Below are 15891 nucleotides of genomic sequence, written 5' to 3' on the forward strand. Positions count from 1 at the left end.
AATAGGTGACAAATACATATCTGATGGATTTTTCAAATGTTATTGTTAAAAATTTAGGAGAGAAATTATCAGAATGTACCTAAGTTTAAAAAAAAAAAACCCTAATATTTCTGCAGAGGTGGGCCACTTACATCATAGCCTCTCAGCACTGCCAGGTGGAAAGCTAGCAACTGCAAAGGGATCACGCTGAGAATGCCCTGTAAGCAGTCCACTGAGTGTGGCACCTTGATTGTTCTTTTTGTGTTCTTAATGGTCTCAGTATCCTCCTTATCGCAAATCACCACAGGGCGCCCCTAGGGAATAAAATTACACACACACACACACATATACACATACACAATCACTAGAAAAAAAATGCAGGACTATTGGCACAAGAATATGCAAATTTTACACTGCATAGTCTACACAAAGTCTCACTGACAGATTTATTTAAACACAAAGTCATACAGATTAAATCTGGTTGATCTCACTTAGGCAGTTGAAGAAACAGAAGTTTTGCAGAATTTAGTACTTTTTTTTTTTTTTTAAGCTTACACAAGTAAAAAATTCCAGGTTTAGTATTTGTTTGTTTGTTTGTTTGGGGGTTTATTCCAGGCTTAGTGTTTGAATCTAGATATGCCTGCCTTCCAAGTTTATTACCACTACATTGTGCTTATGGAGTAATATCTTATGGGATTTATATGTAAAGCCAAATGATCTGAAAAAATTATGCACAGCATTCATAACATTAACATTGAACAGTTAAGGTTCCTTCTGAGATAAATATTTAAGAATATTAAATTAAAAGAAAGAAGCATATGTTAAAACTGAAAGACGAAAAAATTTGGAGACCAAGGCCTCAGTTTTAGTCTTGTTGAAGCTTATTATTATAACAGAGAATTAGAATGTGCTTTTGCAGCAACTGATGCCCAATGAGTAACTAAGATCAGGAGAAAAACTGACATGTCTGCCTTATTTTGTAATATATTTGTCTTCTTTATTACCTCAAACTCTGGGTCAGATTTCTGCACAACTCTGCATATGTTAATCATTTAAGCAATGTTTATCTAAAGCTGGTAATCCACCCCCTTTAAGGCTGAAGACACTAAGATAAGAATAACTAAGCTATTTCAAAATTTATAGGGCCATTCAACTGAAGCAGTGCTGTGAAGTCTTCAGTCATTGCCCTACATATTTCATGAACATCAGAGTTTTGCAGACAGACCACCCCATGATGAGACTGCTGTCCTAAGCAGGAATAATCACCTCATAAGAATCAAAATGCCCTCAATAAAAGAAAGATCTGAGAGACAGCCCTTCAAAGCAAATAGAGATTGCCCTCTCAAGCCCTAAGATGATAAGGAATTTTCTGGGGCCACATCCCAGAACCAGAACCAGAGATAAGGAATTGTGCATACTTTATACCTCCTATCCCAATTCCTCCTCTATTTAATCCTGAAGCTCAAGTCAGTACCCCTGAAGGCTGAGATGCTTGATCTCACTTGCCTTCCCCATATGGCTTTATTAGAGTGCATACAAATAATGTCCTTGATAAAAGTTCCCTTCCAGCTTTTCATCAATATGTTTTCCATTTGATTTTTGGAATGAATGAATGGCCAGACCTGATCTGTTGGGCCCCCCAGAATCAGGCCTCTGGCCTTGGTCTCCATTAACATTTTATCTATGAGGTTGATCCCATCAGAAGTCTAAGTATCTCTTTCCTTACACATAAATCTCAAAGGTTGTACTCCAAAGCTAACCAGTGTAAATGTGTTTTTTAATTTACCTATCTGGCACTTATTTATTACTTTAAATATGATAAAATTCAAACAAACTTTAGTAACTGACTCTTACAGTCCCAAGGTATCCTCACAGCCACCTCTGACTTACCTGACGAGCAACTACCTGCTGAAGGGCATTCTGACACTTTGCGTAAGTGTGATCTCTCATGATGATCATGATGACAGGCATCAACTTATCCACCAAGGCCAGAGGGCCATGTTTCAATTCACCAGCAAGGATGCCTTCAGAGTGCATATAAGTAATTTCTTTGATTTTCTAATAAGAAAGAACCAAATAAGCCTTCAGTCCATTTTTTAAAATTCTATCTTTTAAGTAAATATTATACAAAGCATCTTATAATGTTAAGTCACTGCCTATTTATCCAACAGTATTAAGGCACCACAGATATATGGAAATATAGCTTACAATTTAACAGATTATTATTTCTATATTATCAACAAGTATTTAGAATTTTTTAAATGCACAGGTCTTCTTTAAGGTTTCAGATTATTATGAATATACATATTTCTCTGTAATTGTTCTCCCCTTGCTGCATGTTTGATCACAATTTAATTTCATACCTAGAGAACTTAATATTTTATTCCTTTTTGAACAATTTATACACTCAAGTTACTAAAATCTAAGTTAACAAGCTAAGACATCTTCTTATTTTTTATAGGGGTCCTTTAAAAAGTTCCACATATTTCATTCATTCATTCTAAAAGTATGACAAGGGTAGGGGATAATTCAGTGATAGAGCACTCACTTAGCATGCATAAGACACTGCAAAAAGTAGTAAGTATGACTACATGCAAGGTCCATAAGTCAGAAGACTAAAATTAACTGTAAATGAGGAAACATACCAATGCCCCTTCAAGACAAGTAGCATAATGATAGCCTCGTCCCATTATCAGGACTGACTTCTGATGATAAAGTTCTGTTGCCAATTTCTGAATTTCATCATCCATGCTCAGTACTTCCTTAATTAAATCTGTTAAGAAGTAAATTTACTATTAGCAAAATCTATGAGAAATGGATCATTAACTGAACAAACAGATATAACAACAATAATATATTGGTAGCAACCAACAAAAGACCAATATTTCTATTCTTCTGTTATCAGCATAGGATTTTTAAATACATGGGAGCAAAAATAGAATGATCTTATATTAACTCAGTAGTTACAAACCACAGATTCACAGTAATAAAAGAATTTCATTCACTATCAACTCATTTAGAAAACAAAAGTAAAGTTTCCTCTCTTGGAGGCAGACTATTCCACACACCTTGGAGTATTACTTCCATTTCTCTAAATAAACCCTATACACGTTTTCTACTGGTTTCTCTTGACTGACCCTTTCTTTCAAGAAGACAAGAACCAGGGAACCCCATCACCAAGTAACATAACTGGTGCTGTGACATGGATTGCTATAAGAACTGACCTGCAGATACCCCTGAGGGACTATGCCTAGGGACTATGCCTGTAGCTCTGCTGCCATTATCATCTATATTAAAGATTCCACAGTGCTCACCTGCCATCAAACACCTCCTTTTAGGCTAAAGCAAGGAACCCTAAAACTCACTATCCCAACCCCTTGACTATAGGCATGTAACACCAGGCCCCACTACCACGCATAGCTTGAATCCAAAAATGTTGGCTGGCCATTTGTTTCCTTATTTGAGAATTCATTTTATTATTCTTCACCCATTTTTCAACTTGGGCTTTTGTTTGTCTTGTCTAGCAAGAACGTGGACTCTACAAAATCAAACAAGTGATCCAACACTCACAACCAGAAGGGTTTTAGAGTTCTGAGTCCCTGAGAGGTGAATAAGTAGCCAAACAGACATGAGCAAGGGAGGTGGGGAAAAGAAATTCAGCCTCTACCCCTGTGTGGCACCCAACTGGCTGTTATACTGCTCAGGGACCTCAGCTACTTGTCAATCTGGAGAAATGGATAAGGTCTATGATAACAAAAATTTCCAACAAGGTAATATTGGTGCAGGTGCACTAAACTATGGCAGAAAATTGCACTAACCACTCCAGATAAATAATTCGTGGAAGGGAGACTCCCAAACAGGTCATAAGACATGAGGCTATTTCCTCTCTTCAAGGCACCCACTCCATGTACCTTGAAGCATTACTTCCTTTTCACTAAATAAACCCTTTACACTTTTTCTAAACAAAACAAAACAAAAAAAACTAAAATGTGAATATCCTTGTACCAGGCAGCCGTTTCAATCCAAGCATGATCTCTTTGCGTCTCTCTTGCATGGAGATTCTGTCATCACACATCATAAGGGCAAACATCACAAGAGATACAAACTGGCTGGTGTAAGCCTGAAATGTCACAAAAAAGGCAGAAATTAGTGGCAGTTGCATCTTAAAATATATATTTTTTAAAAGGATGAAAAGAAAATGCACATTCATTTTTTTATTTGGTTTTGGTACTAGGAATTTAATTCAGGGGCTTTTAACCACTGAGCCACATACCTAGCCCTTTTCTATTTTGAGACAGGTCCTTGCTAAATTCCTAAGGCTGGCCTTGAACCTGCAGTCCTCCTGTCTCAGCCTCCCAAGTTGCTGGGATTACAGGCATGCATCACCACACCCAGCTCCCAGTAGTTTTACAATGTACATTGTCCATCTTTTAAAAGCAACATCAGTGGCACTAAACTGGAAATAGTCCATTTTGGCTGCTAGACAATTGACACCACCACCCCTTTTTTTTCCCCTTGAGTCAGGGTCCTGCTGGGTTGTCCAGGCTGGTCTTGAACTCAAGGGTTCAGTAATCCTTCTCTCTCCACCTTCCATGTAGCTGCACCTACAGGCATATATAACACCAGGCCCCACTACCATGCATAGCTTGAATCCAAAAATGTTGGCTGGCCATTTGTTTCCTTATTTGAGAATTCATTTTGTTGTTCTTCACCCATTTTTCACCTGGGGCTTTTGTTTGTCTTCTTCTTCTTCTTCTTTTTTTAATTGTTCTTAAGAAGGCTTTTAATATATTTTGAGTATTTTTCTTAAGTTTGGTAGACACACAGGTTTTTTTTTTTTAACTTTTATGTAGTACTTGTCAGCTTAGCCAATGCTTCCATATTGTAACACCAGTTAAATATTATTAAATTTTCATAGTTCTGTTGCTTTAACTGTTCCTTTGAATTGATTTTTCTTTTTCTTTTTAGTATATCTGAAATTGATTTTGATGTAAGGTGGTACATTCTGTTTTTATTTTATAAGCAGCCAATTTTGCCTCCATTTTTTATTGATTTCTGACACTTTCTGTAGTCTGAGTTCCTTGCTATCCTAGATCTATGTTGCAAGACTACTGATTTTATCTCACAGTTCCAACATCTCTACAAAAGTCAATTTTCTATCCAGAATAACGTACTTTCATCAATTTGTGCTGAGAATTTTAAAATCTATAATGTACTAGTTTTCATTTATTAAACAAATATTTATGGAGCATCTTGTTTCTTAGTAAAGTTTTTTTTATTTACTTTCTACAGCTATTAAAAATAAGAGTTCCTCTCCAACACATACCTCTTCATCTACTTTTCTAAGTAGACATTTTCAATTTATAGAGAAGACTTCTTCCAATGTTTTATAAAAAGCACTTACTGAATTCTTACTCATTCTAAGTCTTCAGTTGGTATTCTTGTGCTTTATAAGTAGTCAATTATAACTGCAATGGAGAATTTTGTTTTATCCTTTTCTGTTGTTTTACTTATCTCTTTCTTATTAAACTGAACAGAACTTCCAGTACAGAGACAGCAAACAGATTTCATATAAAACCAATGCTAACACATCAGGACTTAGTGAAACATCACACTGAGAAAGACTGTATGGCCACCCTGTTTGCTTTTTCACTACAATACTATAGATAAAATTCCAGGAAGGTTCCAAAAGAGCAGGTAAGAACCACTAACAAGAAGGTTTTAAAACTTTCTATTTTGCAGATCACTCATTCCTTTTTCTCTATTATTTGTCAACTTCTGTTTTGTTTATTCATTTATTCATATGTGGTGCTGAAAATTGAACCCAGTGCCTCACACATGCCAGGCAAGCGCTCTACCACTGAGCCACAACCCCAGCCCCAATCCCAATATCTTGACTTGTGGGATATCCAAACTGTTTCCAATCCAAACTGATGAGACAACAAGTATTCCAATTCCATTAGCCAATTACTAAAAATGTCATTCTACAAACTAATGTTTCTTTGGAATGTAAACATTTCAACATTATTTTTTTAAATATAAATATTAAACAGAGTAACTTTAATGTATACATTTTCCACTACTCTGCTGTTACAGTATAATTTCCAATTTTAAAATCATGTTTTTCTCCACTCCCTACCCTACCAGTGCTGGGAATTGAACTTAGAACATCATGCATGTTTGGCAAATACTCTATGACTGAACTGTACTCCCAGTCCCCATAATTTTTATTTTATCAATATATACAAGGAAACTAACTATAAGAAAATTAAGCAACACCACGAATTTAGAATCTACTGAGGTTTGAAAGAATTAACCAGGAAAATGTTGACTCTGAACTTTTAAACTTGGTTTTTCTTCTTATTCAGCCAAAAACAAAGTCAGATGAGTATATTTCTAAAGTCAGCACTGTGGTGAAATTTTAAACACCTGCAATAACATGCAAAAATGGCTGAACCTGCACATTTATATCCATCAATTCCTACAGAAATATCAAATTGTCTATGGTCTGACATTATGGGAAATAATATCCCTGTAATCCTAATAGTTTTTTCAGGCAAAGCTGGGAATTCATAAGCTGGATCATAGAGCTTAAGGAACAGGGTCAATGATCAACTCTTTTGATTACCCATTAACATACACATTTACCATTCAGAAATGGTCTATGACTAAATATTCCAACACTTATTTTAAATAACTCCAGCCCAGAATATCTAAGACAGTTGAAGAAAAAATTGCTTTGAAATCCAAGAAAAAAAAAGTAACACCAAATTGCCATATTGTCAATTTTTTTAAGACAATTTTTATTTTCTTTTGTTTTGGAGAGTGAGGGTACCTGGAATTAAATTCAGGGGCACTAGACCACTGAGCCACATTCCTAGCCCTATTTTGTATTTCATGTGGAAACAGGGTCTCACTGAGTTGCTTAGCACCTCGCTTTTGCTGAGGCTGGCTTTGAACTTGCAATCTTCCTGTCTCAGCTCCTGAGGCACTGGGATTACACACGTGCGCCACTGCACCCGGCCAAGAAATTTAAGTTTGCACTATAAAAAGATGATTGTTTCAGTATTGGGATCTGGATTAGTGGTAGAGCACTCGCCTAGCATGTGTGAGGCACTGGGTTCGATCCTCAGCACCACATAGTAAATAAACAAACAAATAAAAATGAAGATATTAAAAACATATATGCTTATTTTAGAAGATATAAGGATTGGGGAAAACCGGATGAAGGAAACATAGGACTTCTCTGTACTAGTGCTATAGTCTAGAGGAGTATTCCCCTCAAACGTTTGGTTCCCCAGGTGGCACTACTGGGAGGTAGTAGGACCTTTAAGAGCTGGAACCTACTGGAACGTCCTCAGGTCACTGGGCATATGCCCTCTAAGGAGACTGTGGGATCCCTCTCAGCTTTCTGGCTCAGCTGTTATTCTATCATGCACTCCTGCTGTGATGTACCATCCCTGCCAGAGGCATAAAATGGGACTGCCTAATTTGGAAATGGAAACTCCAGAAATGTGAGCCAAAAGAAATCTTTTCTCTTTATAAGTTAATCTGCCTCAGATATTTCATTATAGTAATGTGAACTTGATTAATAACAACTTTGTAACTTCCTCTAAATCTATGTTTATTTCAAAATAAAAATATTTTAAAGACTTGCAGAAAGAACTATTAATACAAGTAACAGTATCAATGAACCTCAAAAACTTCATACTAAATGAAAGAAACCAGACATAAAAGACAAGTATTATACCATCCCATTTATAAGAAATTTCTAAAAAATGACAAAATACAGCAAGAGAAAGCAGTAGCTGCTGGGTATGAGGCTGGAGGTTAAGGGTGGGAACTGGCAATCAAGGAGTACAAAGAAACTTTGGCATGTGATTAAAGTCTTAGTCTAAAACTGGGTTGTTGGGACAGTTGCATAGCCAAATAAATTTACTGACACTACACACTTAAAATTGGTGAATGTTATATCATGAAAACTGTATCTCTGTAAAACTGTAGAAAAAAAGGTTAATGGTAGAATCCAATTGATGAGTATTGATGGGTATTAATGTAAAATTATTTTAACTCTGCTACATGTTTGAATATTGTCATAATAAAAAGTTCTTGTTAAAAAAAGTGAAAATTGGGGCTGGGGATGTGGCTCAAGCGGTAGCGCGCTTGCCTGGCATGTGTGCGGCCCGGGTTCGATCCTCAGCACCACATACCAACAAAGATGTTGTGTCCGCCGAGAACTAAAAAAAAAAAAATATTAAAAATTCTCTCTAAAAAAAAAAAAAAAGTGAAAATTGGGGCTGGGGATGTGGCTCAAGCGGTAGCGCGCTTGCCTGGCGTGCGTGCGGCCCGGGTTGGATCCTCAGCACCACATACAAACAAAGATGTTGTGTCCGCCAATAACTAAAAAATAAATATTAAAAATCAATCTCTCTCTCTCTCTTAAAAAAAAAGTGAAAATTTTAAAAATAGCATTTCCCTTGGCAGCTCACAATTCCAGAAAGATCTTATAAAAGTTGAGCTGTGGTATATTCCACATACACCACATTAAAGTCCTTGTTTCATGATATGTTGTGAATAAAGAAGCCCTGGGATTCTAATCGCCACCCTCATCAAAGCATCTGTCTGGACATTGCTCTAAAAATCCATTAACTGTTGCTGAGGGCAGCTGGTTATTTATTCAGCCACAGGATGAAAACCAAGCACAAACAACTTACATTTTAATTACCATACGGAGAAAATTCAAGTTTCAGCTATCCATAAATTATAGTGTTAGTAATATCGAAATACCCAAGAAATTAAAACCTCAAAAGTTTTTACATAAGAATTACAAATTTTGCACAAAAAAATTTTTCCATGAGATTCTTTTTGAGGAAAAAAATGTTAAGTGTGGTTATTGATCCATTACCATCATCTTCCATAACCCTTTAATTAAACTCAAAATCATCAGCACTAAAGTGTTTTATTAGATAATCAGCAAAAAATATTAGATTTAAACAGAAAAACAGATAATGAGAAATTGAATATTTGGAAATCATAAAGTTTAATATCTATGGAGAGATAAGTCATCTGCATGTACATAACTTTCTAAGATTGATTTTTTAAAAATATTTTTTTAGTTGTTCGTGGACCTTTATTTTATTTTTATGTGGTGCTGATAATCGAACCTCACACATGCTAGACAAGCACTCTACCACTAAGATACAACCCCAGCCCTGATTTTTTTTAATTATTATTAAATTTATGCATGTCCTACTTTCAAAGAGCTACATGGTCTTAATAAGCCTTTAAAAGAACTGAAATTCAGAAAAGTGGCAGGATATAAGGTCAACATCCACAAAAAAATCACATTCCTGTACTAAATGATGAATCTACTAAAAAAGAATTAGGAAAACTGTCTCATTGAAAATAGCTTCAAAAATAAATAAAATAATTGGGAATCAATCTAACAAAAGAGGTAAAGGACCTATACAATGAAAATTATAGAACACTGAAGAAAGAAATTGAAGAAGATCTCAAAAGATGGAAAGATATCCCATGTTTTTGGATAGGCAGAATTAATACTGTCAAAATGGCCATACTATCAAAGGCACTATACAGATTCAATGCATTTCCCATCAGAATTACAATGATGTTCTTCACAGAACTAGAAAAGCAGTTATGGAATTCATTTGCATAAATAAAAGATTCAGAATAGCCAAAGCAATTGTTTAGAAAAGGAGGCATTGTTTAGAAGCAGGAGACATCAAAATACCAGAATTAAATTATATACTACAGAGCAACAGTAACAAAAATAGCATACTATTGGCATCAAAACAGATATGAAATCCAATGGAACAGAATAGAAAACACAGAGACAAACCCACATGAATACAGTTATCTCATACTAGACCAAATATACATTGGAAAAAAAGTAACCTTTTTAACAAATGGTGCAGGGAAAACTGGAAATTCATATGCAGTAGAATGAAATTTAACCCCCTTCTCTCATCTTCCACAAAACTCAAAGTAGATCAAAGACCTAGGAATTAGACCAGAACCCCTGCACCTGCTATAAGAAAATTTAGGCCCAATATTCCAACACATCAGCTCAGGAACTGACTTCCTTAAAAGATTCCTAAGGCTCAAGAAGTAAAATCAAACATCAATAAGTGGGACAAAATCAAATTAAAAAGCTTCTTTACAGCAAAGGAAACAATAAAGAGTGTGAAGAGAGAAACAACAGAATGAGAGAAAAATCTCTGCCACCTGCTCCTGAGATAGGGTATTAATATCCAAGATAAATAAAGAACTCAAAAATTTAACACCTGAAATAATAATAATAATAATAATAATAATAATCCAATCAATAAATGGGCAAAAGAACTAAACACTTCTCAAAAGAAGAAATACAAATGGTTAACAAATAAATGAAAAAATATTCAACATCTCTTAGCAATTAGAGAAATGCAAATTACTCACTACACTGAGCTTTCATCTCGTTCCAGTCAAAATGGCAATTATCAAGAATACAATAAGAATAAATGTTGGCAAGGATATAGAGGAAAAGGTACACTCATAAATTATTGGTGGGACTGGAAATTAGTGCAACTGTTCTGGAAAGCAATATGGACATTCCTCAAAAACTAGGAATGGAACCACAATATGACCCAGCCATCCCACTTCTCAGTAAATACCCAAAGGATTTAAAATCAGCATACTACAAAGACACAGCCACAGCAATGTTTATATAGAAGCTCAATTCACAACAGCCACGCTAAAGAGCCAACCTAGGTGCCCTTCAACAAATGAATGGATAAAGAAAATATGGCATACATACACAACAGAGTATTACTTAGTCATAAAGAAGAATGACTTTATGACATTTGCTGGTAAATAGATGGATCTGGAGACTATCATGCTAAGTGAAATAAGCCAATCACAAAAAACAAAGGTCAAATGTTTTCTCTGATATGCGGAAACTAACCCACAATAAGCAGGAGTCGGGGGAAGAATAGAAGTTCAGTGGGGTAGACTAAGGGAAATGAAGGGAAGGGAGGGGAAATGGGAAAAGGAAAGATTGTAAAATGAATACAACATAACCTTCCTATGTACATATATGAATATAACCACAGTGAATCTCACCATCGTGTACATCCATAACATTTTTTTTTAAACTACAAATAAATAGCAGAAAGATCAGTAGAGTTGTGAGAAGGGAATGAGGGAAGGAGAACTAGGAATTAAATCAGAACAAATTATATTCCATGCTTTTATAATTATGACAAAATGAATTCTATTGTCATGTATAACTAAAAAGACCCAATAAGAAAGATAATACAGTAATCTTAAAAAAAAAAAAAAAAAAAAGAACTAAAAGGCAAAGGCAGAAGCCAGGTGTAGTGGTGCATGATTGTAATCCCAGGGACTTGGGAAGATAAGGCAGAGGATTTCAAGTACAAGGCCAGTCTCAGCAACTGAGTAAGACCCTCAGTAACTTAGTGAGATCCTTTCAAAAAATAAAAAAGACTGAGGGTGTAACTGAGGTGAAGCACCTGTGGGTTCCATCCACCATACCAAAAAAGGAGAGAAAGAAATGAAAGTTCTTTTATACCTCCACAGATGTAACATCTAACTAGAAATATATATATTTTCATAAAATACTCATTTATTTGGTATTTTTATTTGTTCTTATTAGTTATACATGATAGAATCTATCTTGACATATTATACATATTTAGAGTATAACTTCTCATTCTTCTGGTTGTACATGATACAGAATTAATCATACATGCATATAGGATAGTAATGTTCGATTTATTCTACTATTTTTCCTATTTCCATTCACCCTCCCTTCCCTTCATAACCCTTTGTCTAATCCAAAGTACTTCTATTCTTCCCTACCCACCCCCATTATTGTGAGTCAGCATCCGAATATGAGAGAAAACATTCAGCCTTTGTTTTGGGGAGACTTTGTTTTGGCTTATTTTACTTAGGATGATATTCTTCAGTCCCATCCATTTACCAGCAAATGCCATAATTTTATTCTTCTTTATGGCCGAGTAATATTCCATTGTGTATATGTACCACACTTTCTTTATCTATTTATCTGTAGAAAGGTACCTAGGTTGGGTCTATAATTTAGCTATTGTTTTTTAATTTTTTAAAAATATTAGTTTTTAAATTGCCAAATTTATACCAAATGTATACTCCTTACAAACCTTCAAAAGTAGTACAGAATTTTGACCTATTTATAAGAATCCAGGAATCTATAAATAAAAATGTCAAAAAAACCCCTACCTTAATTAAACTGGATATTTCCAATCTATTACTTTTCTAATTCCTAACTATATTTAATAAAAGAAAGGGGTGCCATATGCATAAGTACTATGTATTCCACTATGTCTCACAGGAGGATTACAAGTGATGAATAGGGACAGCCAACAGAGACATTTTCAAAGTAGACTTATGATATATACTTTGCCCTTTTTAAACACTAAGATTGGAGGGAAGAAGAGTAGATGACAGTCTTATCTATACTGACCTTTAAGTCTTACAATAATTACAATGACAAGTAAAATGTATGAGTTCTATAACTGCTAAAAAAAGAAAAAGAAAAAGAAAAAGAAGATATAGACTATACTATACGCTAGTCTGTTTCACCCAATACTATGATTAATAATCATCAGAGAGAGAATTCAAGAATTTACCTTTGTACTGGCCACACCAATCTCAGGGCCGGCATTAATATGAACACCACAATCTGTCTCCCTTGATATAGAACTGCCAACTGTGTTTGTGATTCCCACAGTTAAAGCTCCTCTCTCCTTACAATACCGAAGACACATCAGGGTATCTGCTGTCTCACCTGTACAAAAGAGTACAGCAAAAGTAAAACATGGAATAGTTTCAGCATATGTTGTTTCTTAGATGTAAAAACAAATGGATCACATTTTTAATAATATCACACATTTAAAATGAAACAGAAAATATGCCTTTAATAAACTTAAAAATTTTTAATAATAGTTTTTTTAGGATCCCTTTGCCTCCTGTCTGAAAATTCAACTCTTTGCAAGTAAAAGATATTCATTTTTACTAATTCATAAAGAACATAAATACAGAAGTAAATCTGTATGTCATGCAAAACCAATTTACTTTTAAATACCATTGTTTGCCAAGATATGCTAGAATTATTAGAAAAAATGACTTTCCTTCAAGTTTTTAAAATGAACTTACCTGATTGACTAATGAAAAAGCAAACATCATCTCGAAAGACTGGTGTGTTTCTATCTAGGAAATCACTGGCTAGTTCCACCATCACTGGCAATTCAGTCAGCTCCTCAAGAACCTGACGTGTCTGCAGAGAAAAGGTGATGTAATCATACAACTCGCCTTCAGATACTTTTTTCCACTGGGTTTCTTTGGACTTAACATATAGTTTTCACTTTTTATGATTATAAAAATAATAAATACATACAGTTAGAAAATACAATACAGATTAAAACATAAAAAATAAGATCCCACTACCCAAGAAATAAACACTGTTAACATTTCAGAACAAGTCTCTTTAGACGACTACCAATGCAAATACATCCACACGTAAAACATTTTGAGAAGCAGAAAAAGCACTGTTGTGAGTCAGCTTGTATATTATCTCTAAACTTCCCAATTCCTAATCTTTAAAACGAAAATTCATATAATACCATTCTCATTGAGGGATTTCAAATGAGACAACAGATGTACAAGTATTCAGTGAAAACCTGAACACTTTAAACATGCAATGTATGTATACATAGTATCATTTTCCAAAAAAGTCAGCACATTTTAGAAATCCTATTTTAAAAAGCTCACATTTTCAAATTTTGGAGTATTGAAGAAGGATGTTAGAGTGTGGTTTGTGTCTCTGTTCAAAGGACACCTTATTTCCTTTCACTCAATTTCCATTCTAATTAATTTTTTTTAATTTTCTCCAAACATCAGAAAATTAATAGAAAATATAAATGTTCAGACAGAAAAACTTAAGGCTCTATGGATGTGAATAGGTATAGTGATTCTTTTAACACTAACTCTAGAGACGCCCTGACCTGACAGCCCTCCACCAGCCTCACCAAGCAAGCCCATCTTTCACCTCATCTCTACATTCCTCCTCCATAGTAATAAAGACTGTAAATATGTCCTTATTCCACAGCCCTTCAACTTTTGCTTGTCCACAAATTGAAACAGAACTGAATTGTTCCATTTGGATTCCCAATAACTTGGGTTTGGCATTTTTTTGAAATATTTTAACACCATGAACAGAGAGTCTTCAAAACTAAAATGCTCTTGCAGGTATGGTGATAAAAGCCTATAATCCCAGTGATTCAGAGGCTGAAGCAGGAGGATCACAACTTCAAAGCCAGCCTCAGCAACTCAGTGAGTCTCTAAGCAACTTACTGAGACGTAGTGAGACTCTGCCTTAAAATAAAAAATAAAAAAGGGCTGGGGACATAGCTCAATAGTTAAGCACACTGGATTCAATCCAAAAAAAAAAAGAATGCTCCTTTTGTCATTATTTTCCACTGATGTATTTCCCTTATTAATTATATATATGTTATTGACATTAAAATGCTAGAGTTTTTCAAGATGGCAGAATAAAGGAGGTCGTGTTCCTGGCCACTTTGTGGTGTGAAACCAAGAAAGTAGACAGGGAGCTTCTCCACAAGGTGGGTGAACCAAAGGGGGTGCGGGGTGCTTTACCGGAATTTAAAATTGGACATTCAAAGCAGAATGGGGATACAGGAGGTTGGATATAATAAGGAAAAAATCCTCATGGACACAGCTGCTGCCATAGCTGGGTCAGAAGCACCAGTCAAAGTGGCTCCTTTGTGAGGACAGTATAGGGATGAGGGAATGAAAGCAACCCGCATTTTTGGGAGGTCCAAGGTGCATTTTGGGAAGGTCCAAGGCGTACCTGGGTATGAAGCCTTTAGAGATTAAGGACATTGCCCAACAAACCTAAAAGATGCGCCGCATCATATCTGTGTGTGGGGAAAGAAGCCGCCATCTCTCCAAGCTATGTGCAGAGAACAAAGGAAGGCACCATTTTCCAGCTGTGCGCCGCCCCCCGCCCCCCACCCCAGCATCTGAGGAAGCCAATTCCTGGCAAATCCAAGTTTGGCCCAAAATACGGGTCCAGTAAACATACATTGAGCAACATAAAGAATGCTTAAGTGACCAGGAGAAAATCAAACGTACAGAGAGGTTTACATAGACTACTGGTCTCAGAAACCCCCTCCAACTAGACTGCTTGCAGGACTGGCTGGGAGAGACAAATCCCAGAACTCTGAAGGGCAGGAGTGAATCTGGCTGGGAACTCAGAAGGGCAGGACCAGGAGTGAGTTATTCCTAGACTGAAGGCCCAGATCAGTAAACATGATATCCACATGTGACAAAGGGGACTAAGAATGGGGTCTCCCATCACATGCGTGGAACCCAGGGGAGAGCCCTGGGGTACATTCTTCCAGCATGGACCAGCAATTACTGGACACTGGTGGTGTACTGATCTAAATCTCCAGACCAACTGGCATTCAGTGAAAAGCCTGGAGTCCACCCCTAAACCTAAACCCTGTCTCCAGAAATTCCTCCTACAGGATTACCTTTCTCACACCAGCAAGCCAGAGGGTGGAGCATCATGATCCAGATGACACCCACCTAAAACTGCTGAGAAAAGAAACTGAGAATATACTGAACTATAATAGAAATAATTCTTTAACTTCTCATCAAGATGATTTTTCCTTTTATAAAATTTTTTTATTCTTTTACTCATTTAATTGTGACCTTGATGGTACATGGATATTTATACATTTTCATATTTGTTTTCTTCTCTCATGTCTAGCATTTTTGAAGCCAATTATTTTTTATAGATTAGTTTTTGTGAATTAGAATATTGGATTAGTA

General features: G+C 35.7%; 1 protein-coding gene across 2 annotated transcripts in view; it reads right to left on the reverse strand.

Annotated features, from left to right (window-relative positions):
• Gfpt1 (glutamine--fructose-6-phosphate transaminase 1) overlaps window positions 1-15891 on the reverse strand; it is a 65524-nt gene that overhangs the window by 4764 nt on the left and 44869 nt on the right. For both annotated transcript variants that reach the window (XM_026387213.2, XM_026387212.2), the window contains 6 exons: window positions 13192-13312; window positions 12666-12823; window positions 3985-4099; window positions 2625-2752; window positions 1870-2037; window positions 132-293 (listed from right to left, as the gene is read on the reverse strand). In XM_026387213.2, coding sequence (XP_026242998.1) covers window positions 132-293; window positions 1870-2037; window positions 2625-2752; window positions 3985-4099; window positions 12666-12823; window positions 13192-13312 — 852 coding nt within the window. The remainder of the gene's footprint in view (window positions 1-131; window positions 294-1869; window positions 2038-2624; window positions 2753-3984; window positions 4100-12665; window positions 12824-13191; window positions 13313-15891) is intronic.

Source organism: Urocitellus parryii, chromosome 12 (assembly GCF_045843805.1).
Source record: "Urocitellus parryii isolate mUroPar1 chromosome 12, mUroPar1.hap1, whole genome shotgun sequence".
Classification (NCBI taxonomy): Eukaryota; Metazoa; Chordata; class Mammalia; order Rodentia; family Sciuridae; genus Urocitellus; species Urocitellus parryii.